The 18,928-nt window shown below is 45.1% G+C and overlaps 1 protein-coding gene across 3 annotated transcripts in view; it reads right to left on the reverse strand.

Annotated features, from left to right (window-relative positions):
- Positions 1–446: 446 nt before the first annotated feature.
- Insr (insulin receptor) overlaps positions 447–18,928 on the reverse strand; it is a 139,733-nt gene continuing 121,251 nt past the window's right edge. For all 3 annotated transcript variants that reach the window (XM_038346589.1, XM_038346588.1, XM_038346587.1), the window contains 7 exons: positions 17,131–17,198; positions 14,887–15,131; positions 13,463–13,573; positions 13,135–13,294; positions 10,916–11,045; positions 8,798–8,932; positions 447–5,572 (listed from right to left, as the gene is read on the reverse strand). In XM_038346589.1, the coding sequence (XP_038202517.1) occupies positions 5,218–5,572; positions 8,798–8,932; positions 10,916–11,045; positions 13,135–13,294; positions 13,463–13,573; positions 14,887–15,131; positions 17,131–17,198 (1,204 nt within the window). In that variant the 3' untranslated portion in view covers positions 447–5,217. The remainder of the gene's footprint in view (positions 5,573–8,797; positions 8,933–10,915; positions 11,046–13,134; positions 13,295–13,462; positions 13,574–14,886; positions 15,132–17,130; positions 17,199–18,928) is intronic.

Consider the following 18,928-nt stretch of genomic DNA (forward strand, 5'->3'; position numbering starts at 1 on the left):
TATATTAAAAGTATGTGATATGCTTTTTGATTTTGACTTTACAGGGGATTACAGCTAAGAGACTGCCATGAGTCTCAGAAGAGACTTTTGACTTTCAGGGAGTCTTGAGACTGTGAAAGACTATGGGAACTTTTGAGGTTCTACTAAATGCATTTTTGCATCATAGTATGACTATTAGCACCAGTTAGCCCCCTTTAAATGTTTAAGCCCCCAAACCAACATTAAAAAAGTCATCCGTGGTGGCATGTGCTTACAACCCCAGCACTGGAGGCAGAAGCAGGCAGATCACTGGAGTTCATTGGCTGGTCAGCTATGAAAAATCCTGTCTCAAAAGTAATGGTGAACAGCACTTAAGAGACAATATCTGAAGCACATATGCTTGCACTTGCACACATGAGCACTAACACACATGTGTATCTGCATACATGAACACACACACAAATAACTCACAATTTCCCAAGTTTTTATTTAATAAATTTCAAAACCACAACTCCACCCAGACCAACCTGGATACCACATAAAAAACAGTCTCAGATAATTTATTCCAAATTTTAATATAAACAAGTAATTAGCCTGTATTGTACATGCAGAACAATTTCAGCCCCTCCCCTCCCCCTCACAAAGAAGGCATATTCTGTACATGATGCTACTTGGCTCTTGTAAGAAAACATCACTGTTTTGGGTGGGTTTTGAGTTTCTGAGTTTTCTACAGCACTGTGGCACATTTGATCCCACACTGCTGATATATGGGGTGCAGCTACCCAGGCACATAAAGGGGCAAGGAGCAGCAACTTTGATACAAAGGATAAGGACCAAACAAGCCATTCCTGGACATGTGCATGGACACATGAACACATGGACACACACACACACACACACACACACACACACACACACACACTTTAGGGTCCTTCCTTCTCAAATGATAACACGGGTCCCAGGTTCATGATCAAGTTTTTAACAAGTTTTTGTTTTGTTTTGCTTTTTTAGTGGCTCACATATAGATAAAAAAATGACCAGAGACTGATTCTGAACCTTGATTGGCATCAAGTAAGCGCAAATACTCACTGATCTCTATTTCTTGAGGACCACCTGAGGATAAATATGCCTTCAGTCATGGCCTCTTAAAAGTTTAAACAGCAAGGGATAATCATTTATTCCTATTTCACAACCTCATCTCTTGTGTCAATTCATATTTTGAGGAACATTTTGAAAGATTTTTTAAAATGGCTCTACCCTATGTGTGTCATTTATACAAAAATGAGCATTTTTCTTTTCCATGTTCAAAACAACTATAATTTTTCAAGATTATATGTTCTCATGAAGTCGCCAGCTAGTATCCAGAACACATCCACCTATCAGGAACTAGAAAAACCTTTTGTAGAATGACAGCCACTCATTTGCTAAGATTGCCAGTATGAACTAGACTTGCACAGTGATACTGCTCATTGGCCAGTGTTATGGTGGACTTTAAATAAATTTATAGTCCTTAACCCCATAATTAATCACTCTGCCTGGTAGACTATGTGTCCTGGTAAGATAATAAGGGTGGCCTGCGCTTGCACCGGTGACATCACTCCCAACAGCCACAGAAGTAGACATGCAGCTCTCCCTGCCCATCTCCACATTCTCCCAAACTGTGCTCAGCCTAACTCCAGAGAACCATCAGCGTGCTTCCCCTCCAGTTAGCTTCAAACGACAGGAAGCATCTAGAAGGGCTCTAGAACATGAACATTTCCTGGTGTGTGCTTGATATCATTGAACCAGACAGAAAGCATATCTGCTATTATCCTGGAAGAAATTACTGTGTGGCTTTTACCATGATCATAAAAAGACTTTTAAAATGATGAGACATCTTCCAAAACATACAGCAAAGTGTCAATGTAACTTGGCTTTGCTTCTTTTGTTCCCCTCTCACCCCATCACGACAAACTCTCAGGAGAGCCATGATTTTCTAGGTCCCAAGGTTCTTTTCTTACAAAGCTAACATCTTCTCAAGCCAAAATGAGTCTCATGACCCAACAGCTACTTATTCCCTCCCCAGCAGCATTAGATATCAAAATGGAGTTGGTAAAGTCCTTTTTGATAGGGTCATCCCAAGTTGGTACACCTCTCCAGAGAAGATGAAGAAGGGCGAACTTTCAAGGGCTGTGCCCTAAAATGAAGTAAGAAATGGGAAGCCTGAAAACAGGGGCCATGCTGGCCCTGCCTTGACTTCCAGACTTCCCAAAACTGCATAAAGCCAAACAGTGTCAGCTTGAGGGCAACCAAATCCCAGCAGAGGGCTCCTGTTTTATTGCTTAAAATATGTTCAAGAAACTGATGGGTTTTGGATTAGGATTTCTCCCCAAATGCCCTCATACTGGCTGGTTGTATAGGAGGTGCCCTCAGATACCCCAAAGCCTCACAGGTCTGAAAAGGGCTGAGAAACAACGGTAGGTCAGAGAACTCAAAGTGCCTGCGCATTCATGGCTGGGAGGTGTCATGTGACAGCTGTAAGTGCTATCACACTCTCCCCAAAAGACCTCAACGTGAGGACCTCAGAGAGGCTAAATCAAGATGGACTGAAGCCCGGCTTGTGTGTAAGGAGTGTGCATCAACAAAAAGCTGTAGAAGGTTACACTCAGAAGAATACCAGCAAAGAGAAGAATCCGGGTTCACAGGAAGGCTCTAACTGCATTCCAACTCCCTCCCTCAAAGTTCTTCCTAGTCTGTGGCATTCAGAAATCAGCTGGTACACAGCTCCCCAACTCAGAGCACGATCCGCCCGAATCGCCTGTGACTGAACCTCACCCTAACAAGACACTGAGGTAGACTGTGCTGAGAGAGACACAAACATGGCCCACACTCACCTGTTTTTTATTTTTTCCTTGATAAAAAAAATTTACATGCACACCATTTTTTTACAAAAGTGATTTTCAAGAGTGATTTTATATATTAAAATAAATACTTTCCCCAGTAATATAAGAAAACCTTTTGAATTAGAAAAATGTGGAAATTCCTGCTAGTGTAGCATCTGACCACTACAAATTTACTGTGAAAAGGAAAAAGAAACAACAAATACCAGACCTACATGTCTTCCACTGATGCACAAACCCTCTAGTTACAAAGTTATTTGGGTGAAAATAACTGACCTTTTTCTTCTTGTACCAACCATTGAGTTCCCTGGTAACATTTTTACATCTGTCACTTTTCTAATACCAATTTGACAGCAACTGGCAATCAGAATCTGTGTCTACTTGTGTTCTCAACCAAGAATTAAGAGGGTTTTGGGGTGGACGCTGTGTCTTTATCTCACATCTCTTAGAGGAGAAGAAAGGTATCAGATATTTGTGGGGAAACACAGGCAGGGAAGGATGTGTGGGAGGATTCTGAGCCCCGATCCATGAGTTCACCATGGCTGTTTGTTTCTTTTACTTGAGCAGCTGTAGTTTTATGCAGAGAGGAAGCTGTGGGTTCACATCCTTTCAGGAGTTCTTGGTGATGGGAAGAAAGTCTCTGATGTCTTCTCCAACAGACTGTAGTCTCGAGGGACTGAAACATTAGCACCTGAGAAAGAGACTCAGGCACCACACCTGCCCGAGCTGAGGTCCCTGGGAACCAAGAGCAGCTGTGGGAGTTTAGTGTGGAGAACAGCCGATGTCCCCCGGGGGAGGAGACCAACAGCTATCCCAAGGGGGCATCTCCTTATATTGCTTAGTGTTCTCAAAGTCCTCCTGTGTCGTTGGTTTTTGGGATGAGTTTGCTGTGTTTATACAATGACTGAGCAACAAGTAGGCCTTGAAGAGCTGAGGTACACAAGCAGAGAAAAACCCAAAGATGAACACAGGTGTTCTGGAAGGCCAGCTCAGCTCCAGGACTACCAGTGTATGCAAGCAAGAGACATCCAGTCCAACTTGCTAGAAGAATCAGTCAAAAATCCAGTTTCCCATATACTCTACAAGGCCTCACAGTGTCCTAAAGGGCTAGCAGCTAATGTGGTATAATTCCCCGAAAAACATGTGCTTCAAAGACCAAACACAAGAGGCCATTCCCTCGTGTCTCCCTACACAGGCAGGTGTGCCCACTACTTCCTCTGCCCCCAAAGAAATAATAACTTATTAGGCTCATGCCAGAGATTCCTTAAGCATTAAATATGTTACAAATATATTCTCAAAATTATTATCTGACTTCTTTCTACTTCTGTCCGGTATGTGTGTTTGTGTGTTTGTGTGTGTGTGTGTGTGTGTGTGTGTCCTTTGCTTTGTTTGGTCTTCCAAACACCCTTGATGAATCCAGACCAAATGGTCCTCCCTCAGTTTTTGGAAAACATTGCAAAAGGGAGGGAAAGAAGACATCTGAGCAAGACTTCTGAAATGACCGAGAAGCATCTCTAGACGGCACAGATGCTGAATTCCTAAGAAGGAAGGACAAGGTGAGGTCACCCACTCCAAGCAGCAGGAGCTTCATGAGCCAATGAATTCCCCAAGCATCAGTCCAGATAATGTTTTACACACACACACAATCCCCACCCCACCCTGTGATCTCTAGCCTGGACACGACACGCACACAAACACACACAGGTGTGAACAGAAGCACACACAGAGGACTACACACCCTCTCCCAAAATAAAATATGAAAGCAGCAGCTATTGGTCAATTTGAGGAACTGATTTTGTGAATGAAGAAAAAAAGCTAAAATAAAGCCCCTCTCTCAGATTAATCAAACCTTCTCAAAGCCCAACCCCGCAAAGCATGTAATTCTAGAACAGGGCGCTGTGGGTTGGGTTTTTTGTTGTTGTTTTTTTTTTTTCTGTCTGTCTCTCCTTAGCTTTCTTACTTGTGTTCCATAAATAAATTCTGTCCTTGACAACTAACTGTAACTCAGACACTAGCAAGAAAAGAGAAATGCCTGTACAAACAGGTGCATTCTTTCAACCTATGAGGAAAACAACAGCAACAACAAAATCCTGGTTTGAAGCCGTGGACGGGAGAAGGGGACGTGTCTGTGGAAAGCCCAACCCCTCTAGGTTCACAGTTAGCCCTCCACTGGCTTGCAGGGTTGGCCATCACACATGTGTATGTTTAGGTCAAAAGACAAACAGAAACGTGTATGAACTATCTCTGAGCTCAGTTTCACATCTGGGTAGAGTCCTGATAATCCTGAGTTTCCTGGAGGCGGTCAAACTAGAGAAGAGTTTTAAAAAAGAAAGAAAGAGTCCTTCCCCAGCAGGCGCTGTTAGGAAGGGTTTGACCTGGGCAGGGTGAGCACACGCCCATTCTTCTTGCCCCCGTTCATGTGGGTGTATGGGATGTGTTCATCATAGGTCCGTTTGATGCTCAGAGTGGACCCTCCCTCCCGGCCCCCAGCCTCTTCCCTGTGACAGTGAGAGGACCGATCCAAGGGGACATTCTCCATGTCCTCGAACTCCATCTCCAGCTCCTCACTCTCGGGAGCCTTGTTCTCTTCGCTGTAGAAGAAGGAAACCTCTGGAAAGCTGGGGTGGAGGTCATCCTTCAGCAGGTTGACAATTTCCAGGAAGGTTGGCCTCATCTTGGGGTTGAACTGCCAGCACATGCGCATCAGGTCAGTGCTGCAGGAACAAGAACCAGGGTGGATGAGCCTCAATATGCAGCCAAGCCAAGCAGCTCCCTCATACTCCGCCCCACTATGGACCACATCCAAGTAGTAGACTCCTTGCCTTGGCTGTGGCTGCACATTTGGCAGTCAAGGCTGGGCTGACAGTTCTAGTGGGACTGAAGATGGCTGTGAAAAGCAAGCCGGCAAAACCTGGTAGTGCAGGCCTGTCATGCCAGCTACTCGGGAGGCTAGGGTAGGACGACTATAAATTCAAGGACTGCCACGTTAGAGTGGCTCTCAGACCAGCTTGGGCAACTTAGTGAGAACAGTGCCTCTAAATTAAAAGGACAAAAAGGGACAGTGTTCAGTGAAGAAAGAGGGAGGGCAGAGGAAAAGAAAAAAAGAGTGGGAAATGGAAAGAAAAGGAAAAGATTGGGGAAGGAAGGAATGGGGAGGGAAGAGGAAAAAGGTGGGAGAGGGGAGGAGAAAATAACATAGTGGAGCCGAGAAGCTGTCAACCGGGGAAAGGGCCCCAACTAAGGAAAGTTTAGATTAGGTTGGAATGCTAACATGCCCATGGAGGTTGTCTTGGTTGTCCATCGACATGGCAAGACCTGGATCTGTGAGGATAACACTACACCCTGGGCAAGGCCTCCTAAACTTCACGAGAGTGTGGAAAGCAAGTTGAGAGCAAACAAGGAAAGATCACATACTTATTTCTCTCTGCCCTTGACTGCAGATGTGACCTGACTAGCTGCTTCCTACTTTGACCTCCCCATTAGTGATCCAAATAAGTTCTTCCTCCCCTAAATTGCTTGTGGTCAGGTTTTACCATGGTAACAGAGGTGAGGAACTGGATAGGCATTGTATTGTACATCGTTTATTCCCCTACACATCCCCAGTCTCAGGAGTTAACCGGTATGTCTCACCCCTGTCTGGAACTGCTTGCTGAGGCTTACCTGTACCCAACAGTCATTCTAGACTTAAAGACTCTTTAGGGCTGGTATTCTTGAGCACTGGCAGGTACAGCTATATGAACTGAACATAGGGAGCTGGCTCCTCATATATCAAAAGAAAATGTCAGGAGGGGCTTTAGTCATAGAACCAGCCTGGTGGGCTCTGCAGTATTTACAGGACTGAGGTACACTGGTGCCTAACATCATACAAGAGTCCGTACCTCATCCTTACAGATTCCCCAAGAGCCCCGGGTTTCTACTTCAGTCCAAAACATTAAGAACAGAAACCAAGGACTTCCATTTGCGTTTTGACCTTTTTCTTCCTCCCATGTAACTTGACCTACAGCAAATTTCAGACCTTGAATGAAATCTGGCTCCCTGCATGTGTCTATAAAGTTTTATTGTCACAGGGTATAATGCTGTTTCTTAGATGCCTCCAAACACTGAGCTGTTGATGCAACACGTTTCCAGGTACAGCTCTGGGGAAGTGTTTGGATCATGAGGGCACTAACATAGTCAATGGATGAAACCATCAGTGGAGTAAGAGGAACACTAAGAGGAAGGGCCTTGCTGGAGGAAGCGGGTTACTGGAGGTATGAATCTCAGGGGTCCATTTTACCTCCAGCCTCAGTTCCGCTCTCATGCTACCACCCTTGATCTTCTGCCTCACCAGAGCTCTAAGTAGCTGAGTCAAGTGAGCATGGAGAGAGACTGAAACTGAACCACAGTAAGTCTTTCCTCCTTAAGCTGAAATTCTCAGGTATCCTCAGCAGTGACAGCTAATGAACAGGGTCTCATCCATGCATCTACACGATGCCAATGACTGTATTCAAGATACAACTGCACAGCCATCGTGCTGTTGATATTTATAGTAGAGCCTTTAGGGAAGGCTGTGGACCTCTGCCCTGAGGCTCAGTCTCCTTTCCAGTTGCTATGATGACAAAATGTCCCAATAAAAGAAACCTAGGGAAGCAGGGTTAATTTTAGCTCCCAATTCCAGGCTACAGACCATCAGAGTGGGGGAAGGAAGGCAACAGGAACTTAAAGCAGCTAGTCACATCACATGCACAGTCAAGACACATAGAGAATGAATGCCTGTTCGCTGGCTCAGCTCGCTTTCTCCACTTTATGCAGTCAGGTTCCCCTGCCTAGGAAATGGTGCCACCAACAGTCGGATGGTAGGTGACATCACTTAGCATAATCAAGACAATCCCCCATAGACATGCCCACAGGCCAATGTTACCTAGACAACTGTCCTCCCAGACAATTCTAGATTGTGTCAAGTTGATAATTAAAACTAATCATCGCAGGTAAACCCCCCCAGCTCTCGTCCAGTTACAAACTGGTCTGGTTAGGAAAGGGCAATGTTTGGAAAATTTTAAATGTGAAGAGAAAAATACAAATACAAGACAAATGCAAGCACCTACATGAAGACACAGAAAGAAACACAAAATGGTTATAAAGATTTGGTATGCAAGGTTGGGAGATGGTTCAGTCAGTAAAGTGCTTGCCCCTCAAGCCTGAGAACCTGAATTAGTTCCTCAGAACATACATAAAAAAATACACATTTACAATCCCAGTGCTGGGGAGGCAGAGGTGGGAGGATCCTGGGAACTCTACAGTTGGCCATCCGGCCTAGCTGAATAAATGAGTGGAACGCCAATGGAAGGCCATGTCTCAAAGGAGGTGACAATGCCCAAGGTTGCCCTCTGGTCTCCACACATGTATGAACAACAGGTATGCACAGAAGCATTTAAAAAAATTTAAGGAGCTAAAGAGAATGGCTCAGTGGTTAAGAGGACTTATGCCTCTTGAAGATGACCAAGGTTTAGCTCCCAGCACCTATGTATTGGTTCACAACTACTTATAACTCTAGGTCCAGGAGATCTGACACCCTCTTCCAGTGTTCTTGGACACCAAATATGTAAGTTACGTACATATATGTAGGAAAAGACTCACATACCTAAGATTAAAAATAAATATTTAAAACAGATTTGATGTGCAAATGTATACATGTAGACTTCATGACACATGAAGAGGCATAAATATATGCAGACATAAGCACATACGTAGGCATATGTGAAAATGTAAGTGTGCATCCAAAATGCAATATGCAAACACAAGCCTATAAGTAAAGGCATGCTATACAAACATACATGTGGGCCTAATGCCTGCAAACCAAACATACTCATATACACCTGGGATATACAGACACAAAACATATAAAGTGCAAAGCCTTTTGAATAGACTCATCACACTCTCCACCTCTTTTCTATACTTACAGTCTCTCGGGACAATTGTCAGGTGGATCCAGATAGCCTCCATCCATGACAAACTTCAACACCTGTTCGTTAGACAGGCCTTGGTACGGTTGCTCAGCCAGGCTAGTGATTTCCCAAAGGACCACCCCAAAGGACCTGCCAATGACAATTGAGAGCAGTTAACAAAGAAGTCAACTAAACATACACGCACACACACGCACACACATGCACACACACGCACACACACGCACACACACGCACACACACACACACACACACACACACACACACACACCGTCTCTCAAACATATCCATTCATACCTCTTTTGACTTACGAGAACTTGGCTGGCCAAGTAACAATGGACAGACTGAAACAATAGCTCAGTTGGCAAAGTGCTTTCCACCAAAGTATGAGTACCTGAGTTCAGTGCCCAAAACCCATGTAAAGAACTGGATGTATGGGCCAGCAAGATATCTCAGTAGGCAAAGACTCATGCTGCCAAGCCTAATGACCCAAATTAGATCCCAAGGACCCATATGGTGGGAGGTGAGAAGTGACTCCTGTAAGTTGTCCTTTGACTTCCACACATGTGCTGTGGTATGTTCCTCAGAACACACACACACACACGAAGACACAGACAGACATCTAGCGCTCTCTCTCTCTCTCTCTCTCTCTCTCTCTCTCTCTCTCTCTCTCTCTCTCTCTCTCTCTCTCTCTTTCTCCCTCCTGCCCGCTCGCTCTCGCTCTCTCTCTCGCTGTGTGTGTGTGTCTTTTGTTTAAAGCAGGGCTAGCTGGGGAGATGACTCAGTGGCTCATGTGCTTGCCCCACAAGTCTGAGGATAGAAGTTCAAATCCCCAGAAAATCATGTAAATGCCAGGTGGGCATAGTAACCTAGCTGTAATTCCAGCCTCAGAAGGCAGAGACAGGGGATCCCTAGAGCAAGCTGGCTGACTAGCAAGAATAGTCATCGCACCTTGACTAGCTCTGGGTTTGATTGAGAGACCCTGCCTCAGTGAATAAAGTAGAAGAGCAGTCAAGGATAATTTCCAATATCAACCTCAGAACTCTACATGCATGAATGTACACTTGGTGTGCACACACATGCAAACAACCACATACATATGAAAATGGGGTAAGGGAGAAGCTGGGTGTGGTGGTGAGCACTTGTAATCCCAGCACAGGGGAAGCAGAGAATCCCGAGATCTCTGGCCAGCAAACCTAACCAATATAGAAAATTACAGGTCAGTGAGAGACACTGCTTAAAAAACCAAGGTAGAAGTCAGGCAGTGTGGGTGCACACCTTTAATCCAAGCACTTGGGAGGCAGAGGCTAGCCTGGTCTATAAGAACTAGTTCCAGGATAGGCTACAAAGCTACAGAGAAAGCCTGTCTCAGAAAGAGAGAGAGAGAGAGAGAGAGAGAGAGAGAGAGAGAGAGAGAGAGAGAGAGAGAGAGAGAGAGAGAACAAGGTAGATGGCACCTGAAAAGGAACTATGCCCAAGGCTGTCACATGCCTTCCAGATGGAAACCTGTGTGCACTGTTGTGAGATATTTGTACACTGTGTGAAGATGTGTTGCTGTGATTGGTTTAATAAAGAGCTGAACAGCCAATAGCTAGGCAGGAAGTATAGGTGGGATTTCTGAGGAAAGAAAAGAAAAGAAGATGAATCAACAGGCAGGAGAAGCCAGGAGACATGGAGAGAAAACAGGATGTGTAAGATAGAAGAGAGGTAATGCCATGTGATAGAATGTAGATTAATATAAATGGGTTAATCTAAGTTATAAGAGCTAGTTAGGAACAAGCCTAAGCTATAGATTGAGCTTTCATAATTAATAAGTCTTTGTGTCATTATTTGGGAGCTGGCTGGTGGGACAGAGAAAGACTCATTACAGCATGTGAACATACACGCACACATGTGCACACATGCACACACACCTGCAACAACTTATGTCATAATTCATAAATAAATTATTCTAAAACCATTCTCAATCTATGCACAAGGACCCAGAAAGAACTACCTTCATTTCAATATGTGGAAGGCAGGCCTCCCTCTATCACCTCCTGCTGACTCCATCAGTGGGATTCCTGCAGGAGTTTAAGCCCAGTACAGACATCTACCCATGCATGCATAACTTACCACATATCAGAAGAAGCAGTAAAGACTCCATCCTTCAAGGACTCAGGTGACATCCACCGTACGGGAAGCAGGCCCTTGCCCCCTTTCCGATAGTAATCTGTCTCATAGATGTCTCTCGTCATTCCAAAGTCTGACAACAAACAGTTCACACATTTTTCAGTTCATCATCCTAGCATTGAGTGTTCCACCCCACATGACACCACTAGAGGGTAGGCAAATTCCCCAAGAAGGAGTTCGGGGGCTGTACCTGAGGCTGTGGATGGAGAATAGGGGCTACCATGTAAAGGAAGGGGAAAAGAGGTCTCTAACGACAAAGAACCAACAGTATGGCCTGAAGCTCCCAACACCTACTCCTTCCCCAGTGTCCCAAATAGACCTTTTCCTTTCTTCCAGCCAACCTGCTGCTGCCGTGACTCAGCTGCACACCCCAAAACCAAAAGCTGGGGGTCCCCTTTTGACCTTGCCTTTTGCTCACTCCCCCAAACAGTGGGCAACCAAGGCTTTCTGGCTCTACATCTCTCTCCAATGCATCTCACTTCTCATTGCCTTTGCACAAACCAGGCTCACCTCCATCTCTCCCCGTGCATCCTCCGCCATGGCAACATCCCACTATACAAGAGCAGCTATATGAACAGAATCATACCCCTTTCTGTTCCCACTGTTTTTGTTTCTTTTTCTGAGACAGTCTCACATATTCTAGGAAGCCTAGGACTTGCCATGTTGCTGAGAACGACATTGAGCCACTGATCTTCCAGCCTCTACCTCCGCAAGTGTCAGGATACATGCACCACCACACCTGGGTTTTGGGGGGCGGGGTTTCTCATTAATGTAGAAAGGTCTTTAGGATCATAAATACAGAATCATGTCTGATGTGGGATTCCCCTCTGTATGCTGTAAATACCATTGGATAATAAAGAAACTGGCTTGGCCTATAGCAAGTAGAACTTAGTTAGGTGGGAAAGCTAAGCTGAATGCTGGGAGAAAGAGGGCAGAGTCAGAGGGAAGCCATGTAGCTTCCTTCCTTCTGCCAGAGGAAGACACTGGATGGAACTTTACCTGGTAAGCCACAGCCATGTGGCGATACACAGATTAATGGAGATGGGTTAAATTAATATGTAAGAGCTAGCCAATAAGAAGCTAGAGCTAATAGGCCAAGCAGTGATTTAATTAATACAGTTTCTGTGTGGTTATTTCAGGTCTGAGCCGCCAAGCGGCCAGAATGACCAAGAGGCCTTCTTACAACACATGTCCCATCTTCCTTCATATAGTTCATGCAGGATGATGTCACTGGGTCACATTCCTGCATGACTCCTGTTGTTTTGTAGAAGAATATCTCTTGGAATCACACACAGGTTCACCTCCCTACCTGCTCCCATAGCTAATGTTTGTGTGTGGGAAGGGGAGTCTGTGGGATCTTTATGGGACCTTGCCTCTTCCTGGTTCTCACTGGTGTTGTAGAGGAGAGGCAAGTCCTCTGAGTTATGAAGCGCTTGCATGCCTGCTTCTTGGCTCTCAGCTCAGCCTTACACCTCACCGTCCTGGGCCCTCCCATCCTGTCCACACACTCCAAGCAGACATCGAGACACTTCGCATCTACTTCTGTTGTCTCTTACATTCTCTGACTCAACCTTCGGTCTTGTACTAGGAAGTACTAACTGTCGCCTGGACACAGGCTAGAGTCACTTGAGAGGAAAGCCTCCATTAAAGAACTGCCTAGATCAGACTGGCCTGGGGCAAGACTATGGGGGCCTGTCTTGATGGTTAGTTGATATAGGAAGGTCCAGTCCACTCTAGACAGCACCATTTCTTTGGCAGAGACTCCTGGGCTATCTGTGAAAGCTAGCTAAGCATGAGCCAGAGCAAACCACCAAGCAGCGTTCTTCCATGGTTTCTGCTTCAAGTTGCTGCCCTGACTTCCCTGAGTGATGGACAAGTTGAAACAAACTCTTTCCTCCTCAAGGTGTTTTATTTATTTGTTTGTTTGCTTGTTTACTTAATTATGATAGAAACAGGCAGGAAACTAGAACAGAAATGTTGACTTCTGGGCTAGGAAAGTGCCCAGAAGTAGGTAAAAGTACTTTTCAGACAAGCATGAGGACCTGAATTCTGAACCCCAGAACCTGCCATTCTACCCACACCCCTAACACACACACACACACACACACACACACACACACACACACACACGAGGGTGCGCACTAAAGGATTCCAAGACACACCTCCAATTTTGACGGTAAAATCATGAGCAACCATGCAGTTTCGAGCTGCCAGGTCACGGTGCACAAACTTCTTGGCATTCAAGTATGCCATGCCATCAGCAATTTCTGCTGTCATCTGAATCATCTCTTGCAAGGTAGGGGGAGGACGGCCTGGGTTATTCTAAAGTCAAAACAAGGGTTGCAATTAGCTCTCTGCTGCCATCTAAATTATCTCTTGCAGGGTAAGGGGAGAGTAGCCAAGGTTACAAAGTCAAAATATGGGTTTGCACTTAGCAAGCTTGGTACACTTAAGAGCAGGTGCCCTTCTAGGGATCTAGAGGAAACTCACTTCAGCATCCGGGCGCAGGGAACGGAGGTGACTCTTCAGGTCTCCATGAGCCATCAATTCCATCACGACTAGTGTTGGCTGGCCTTTGGACACCACCCCAAGGAGGCGAACCTGTAGGACAAGTATGGAAGTGATTCAAAGAGCATGAAGGTGACTCAAAGAGGGTCCAGGTATTATTTCAATTTGCCATGAACTCTGTCTGGTGCCCACAGCACACAGGCCACTCCATGCCTGGAAGAAGCACAGCCAGCCCTAGTATGCGGAAGCAAACAGACCCACTCATGTATAGCACATTCCAGCAAATCTCACCCGCTCAATGTTCCTCAGTATATAAACCATGTTCTTACCTCCAGACCTCTGCAGTTCCTGCACTCCTTGGCCTGTCTCCTCTCATGTACACATGGTTCAGTCTCACATCCTTTAAGACTTTACTCAAATATACTCCACAGTCCTCTCTCTCTTTTTCAATTTTTCCTAGCACCACTCTCTCAATATGCCATTCATACGTCTATTTTGGGAAATGTCTTCCCTGCAATAGATATCTAAGAGGGAGGTCGGGAACTTGCTTCCACATCAGCAAGAGCAGGGTTTTTAGGAGATGATACATAGCAATTTCTTCTGAATTGAAGGGCAGCTTCTTAAGACTTAATAAGACTAAGGAAGTAAACAATTCACAAGTCTAAGAAAGTTCCTAAAAATTTACAAGATTTACTTTCCACGTAAAATCTCTAGAAAGAATAGATTCTCCATCTCTCTAGTGCCTGCAAGTTGCGCAGAGAACTGAAATTCCAGTTTTCATGAGTTATCACTTATGCTAGGGAGGGCTTTTTGGAGATGCAGCTACCTATGCACATTGTCCATGCTCCTCTAAGTAAACCTACACTCTTGCAAGCTACAGTAAGCTCACTGGTCTCGCTCTAATGGAATCCTTTCCTTGGTTTGTCATGATTACCCTATCAGAGTAAGTTTTGTTCACCTCTCTGCAGTACAAGTCACACAAAAGGGGACCCTAAATATGCCTTATAACAATAAACAAATATAATGTTCAACAATAAATAAAGAGCCCACTCTGGGAACAGAAGGTTTATTTTGGCTTCAGGGAGAAGAAAGAATGGGGGCAGGTACAAAGGGGTGGCCTTCCATGTGGTTAAGAGGTATAGGGGAGGCAAGAATAGCAAAGAAATGTAATAATACAGATATCAATGGGAAAGTCTGAAAAGCGAAGGAAGATCCTAGAAAGCAACAGAACGGTTAGAGAGTTTGATTCTAGGAAAGCTGGGAAAAGATGAGGTGGAGAAGGGAGGCTCAACAGGGTGGGGGTAGGCATCAGTCTACACCCAGCTTCCTGGGTGGCTCCAGGGAGTGGAGGCAGAGTTAACAAGAAGCATGAAAGGAAACCTCTGTCCCTCCCCAGCCAGACTCACCACATGATGGCAGGTGAATCCCTTCATGACTGATGCCTCGTTGAGGAACTCGATCCGTTCTCGGAGACTGGCTGACTCATTGACCGTCTTCACTGCAACACGCGTCTCTGCCTCGCCCTTGATGACACCCTTGGCGTTGCCTTCATACACCATGCCAAAGGACCCCTGCCCCAGCTCTCGTAGAAGGGTGATCTTCTCTCGAGGCACCTCCCACTCATCCGGCACGTACACGGAAGAAGGAAACACTACTTTTCACTTATCTATACAGTGCGCTCAGCCAGCCTCTTGAAGCCCCCTAAGACCCCCCCAACACAACTTTTTCTTGAGCTATACACAAATATTCACTCATTCTGTGACTCAAGACTTCACCTGGGCATTGGGTAAACAACCCAGAACAGGACGAATTTCTGCCACCATCGAGGAGAACGCAGAGGCTAGGGATCCTGCGTAGGAAGCACTAAGATGGTCCTGTATCCCCTTCTTTCCCATCTTGACTCCAGATCCCTGCCACTAGATGGTGTCCTGTGATGGTTAATACCCTGAGTCACCTAGGAGATAAGCCTTGGGGAATGTCTATGAAGGAAGCTTTTAGATAAAATTAATTGAGGTGCAAAGACCCACTCTAAACATGGGCAGATCATCCTGAAGGATGGAATTCTGGACTGAATACAAAAGGCAAAAGCGTGCTGAGCAGCAGTATTTGCCACTCTGCTTCCTGACTCTGGACACAATGTGACCAGTTGCCCAGACTTCTGCTCCATAAGGAGCTGCATCCTGAAACTGTGAGCCAAAATGAAACCTTGCTCCCTTAAGATGCCTTTGTCAAGAATTCTGTCACTGTATTGACTAAAAACAAGTTAGACACTTCCTATTGGAGAGAATGGTGGAAGAAAGGGAGTAGGTTAAAATAGACTGGGGAAAAAGTGTCTATAATGCTTAGCAATCCTTCCTAGAAAGTGGTAGATTCTCTGTCGCCACCCCCTGGACTCCTTCATGGCCTTCTGATTCTCTTCAGTCCATAAGACTCAGTAAGAAGATGCCTTGTAGCCCACCTTCACTGTTAGGAACCCATAGAGCATTCTAGGGAAGGGCACCAGGCAAGAAATCACACAGAAGGAGAGGCTACTCCTTGGGACCACCCAGCCTACTAACCAACACTAGTGAGTGGGGTTATCCAAGGCAACAACCTACAGGCCCGATCAATACTTTCATGCCTTGAAACTCAAACATTGATTGCGCTATTTGAGGCCCTTTAAAGAAAATATGCCAAATTATGAAATTCTTGGAAAAGAGGCATATCTTCTCTCTAGAGGCCACCCACTATCCTTAGGGACAGTTAGGACTGGTGTTGAGCGTAAATGCTAAGCTCCCAACATCAGCACCAGTTTATACCCAGCTACCACCACCAGCAAATGTCTCCCTAGCACTCATCCAGCTCCTACCTGACCCATCCTACCTTCACTTGTTTACAGTTTGTGCGCATATGTGTATATACATTTGTGTGTGTGTGTGTGCATGCATTTATGGGTAAGTACACATGTGTACTTATACACATGAAGGTCAGAGGCTGACAACAGGAATCTTCCTTGATCACGCTCTACCTCCTTTGCAAGCAATGATCTCTCACTGAACCTGGAGCTCACAGATTAAGCCTGGCTGACTTGCTATTAAGCCCCATGTCCCTGCTTCCCCAGTGCAGGAATGACAGGTACATATCATAGCACCCAGATGTTTACATGAACACTATGGGTCATACTCAGTCCTCAGGTGTGGGCAGTAACATTTTACCCACTGACCCATTTCCCAACGTTATTATCTCCACTTCTCTTCCCTCAGTGTCCTATCACAACTTCTAATTCCTAACAAGAATGACAAATTGTGTGTGTGTGTGTGTGTGTGTGTGTGTGTGTGTGTGTTGGGGGGGGGTCTGGTCCTGACTTTGCAACACTCCTATGGCTGCGGCACAAAGTTCTTAGTTTCAAATTCCAGCCTGAAGATCCCAAAAAGATGCTATCAAGCCACCCGGGCAGGTCCAGACAACGGATCTAAATTCCATAGCAGCAGAGTCTCTGCAGCAAGGGTAGACAGGCATGCTCAGCACTCCAGGGGGTTCTCTCAGCCTCTTTGAGATGTTTTTCCCTTCTCCCTGTGATGCTAGCCAACTCTCAGATATGACTTAACATTGTGGCAAAGGAAATCAAGGGCAGAGTTCTGGCTTCCAACAAAAAAGGAAGAGGTGCTCACCATCACTGGCACTGAGGTATTCAGGGTTTGAAGATGCATACAATGGTCCCATTGGCCCATCCGGCTGCCTAGAAGAGGAAAAGATAGACACACCAGCTTGAGTATCCCATGGCATTCTGGACACTAGAAATAGGCAAATACTACAGATCATGAATGGATTCATGGTTCTACATTTTGTCCAACTTAGAGAAAGTGAGAGACGACAATGTTAATTAGTGTCAGGTTAGCCTTCATTAGTTAGTCTGGCACAGCCTAGAATCATCTAAGAGGAGAAGCCTCAGATGAGGAATTGCCTAGATCAGATTAGTCTGTGAACATGTCTAAGAGGGTTATGTTTTGTTTAATAATTATACAGGAGGTCCAGCCCCCTGTCAGTGGCATCCTCCCTCAGCAGGTAGTCTTGGGCTGTATGAGCAAGCAAGCTGAGCAGGAGTCAGTAAAACAGCAATCAAACGTTCCTCCATGGTTTCTACTTCGAGTTTCTACTTGTGAATCACAGGCCCTGACTGTGACCTGTAAATGTAAACCAAAATAAACCCTTTCCTTCCCAGGTTGCTTTGGCAAGAGTGCTTTATCAAAGCAACAGAAAGGAACCTCGTACCATAAAGCAGACTGAATTTCAAAGTATGTCAGCTGTGCCATGATGGCATGATACATGACACGAAAAGCTGTTCTGTCCTGTGTAAAAACGACCTGATTTGGCAAAGGTATTGCTTGTAGTTATCAAATATGTGTGTGTCTCCCTTGTCTCCCTTAATTTTTGTCTTACTCTTTAATGAAAGGAGGGGCGGACAAAATGAAGCTGACGCATACTTGTAGGTGGGGTGGCACACACCTGCAAGCTTATTTGGGAAGCTGAGGTAGGAGGTAGGATGGTCACAAGTTCAAGGCCAACCTTGGCCATAGGGCAAGACCCTGCCTGAGAAAAACAGAGCAAAGATGGAATTGGACATCATCAGGTTAAGCAAAATAACCCAGACTCAGAAAGACAAAGACAGCTATAAATTACAGAACAGTAGATAGGGTGCTAGGAGGAGAGAGGAAGAGGGTAACGGGGATAAAGACAAAATGATATGTAAGTGTGTGTCCCATATATATGGGACATGAAAACAGAAAGGTGGATGATTTCTGGGGAGGAAAAAGATCAGTAAGGATGAGGAAGGAAGAAGGGGGGGAGGTTATATATAAGGAACTATACTGATATATATGTACAAAACCATCATAATGAGACCCATTATCCTGTAAGCTATCTGAAAGAGCAAAAACAAGTAAACCAATGTTTATGCTTCATTGTGGTTTGAATAAGAAGTGATCTAACATTAAATGTGTGCACTGTTTTGGAAGGTTACAGGAGGTGGGGCCTTGATGAGGAAGTGTGTCACTGAGGATGGGCTTTGCAGTTTGCCAGCCCAGGCCCACTTTCTGTTCTCTCTCGACCTCTTGGGTCCAGATGAATTGTGAACTTCTAGGCTCATACTCCTGTAGCCTGGTCTTCGCTGTCACAGTGGACTGAATATCCTTCTGGAACTGTAAGACAAAATCTACTTTTCCTCCCCAAAGTTGCTGTATGTCAAGGTTTTTTATTGCAGCAACAGGAAATTAACTAATGCATGATGGAATTATGTATGCTTCCCCATCAGCTATAACTCTAGGCTGGCTGCAGATATTAAGATCTGGGTAAAAATCTATCAGTGGAAGTATACAGGAAGAATCAGTGAACTAGAGGGAATTTGTAATCAAGAGTACATCATAGTATTATACAGTAAACTTATTACCATGAGTATTGCATGTAGCACAT

The sequence above is a fragment of the Arvicola amphibius genome, chromosome 10 (assembly GCF_903992535.2).
Source record: "Arvicola amphibius chromosome 10, mArvAmp1.2, whole genome shotgun sequence".
In the NCBI taxonomy this organism is placed as follows: Eukaryota; Metazoa; Chordata; class Mammalia; order Rodentia; family Cricetidae; genus Arvicola; species Arvicola amphibius.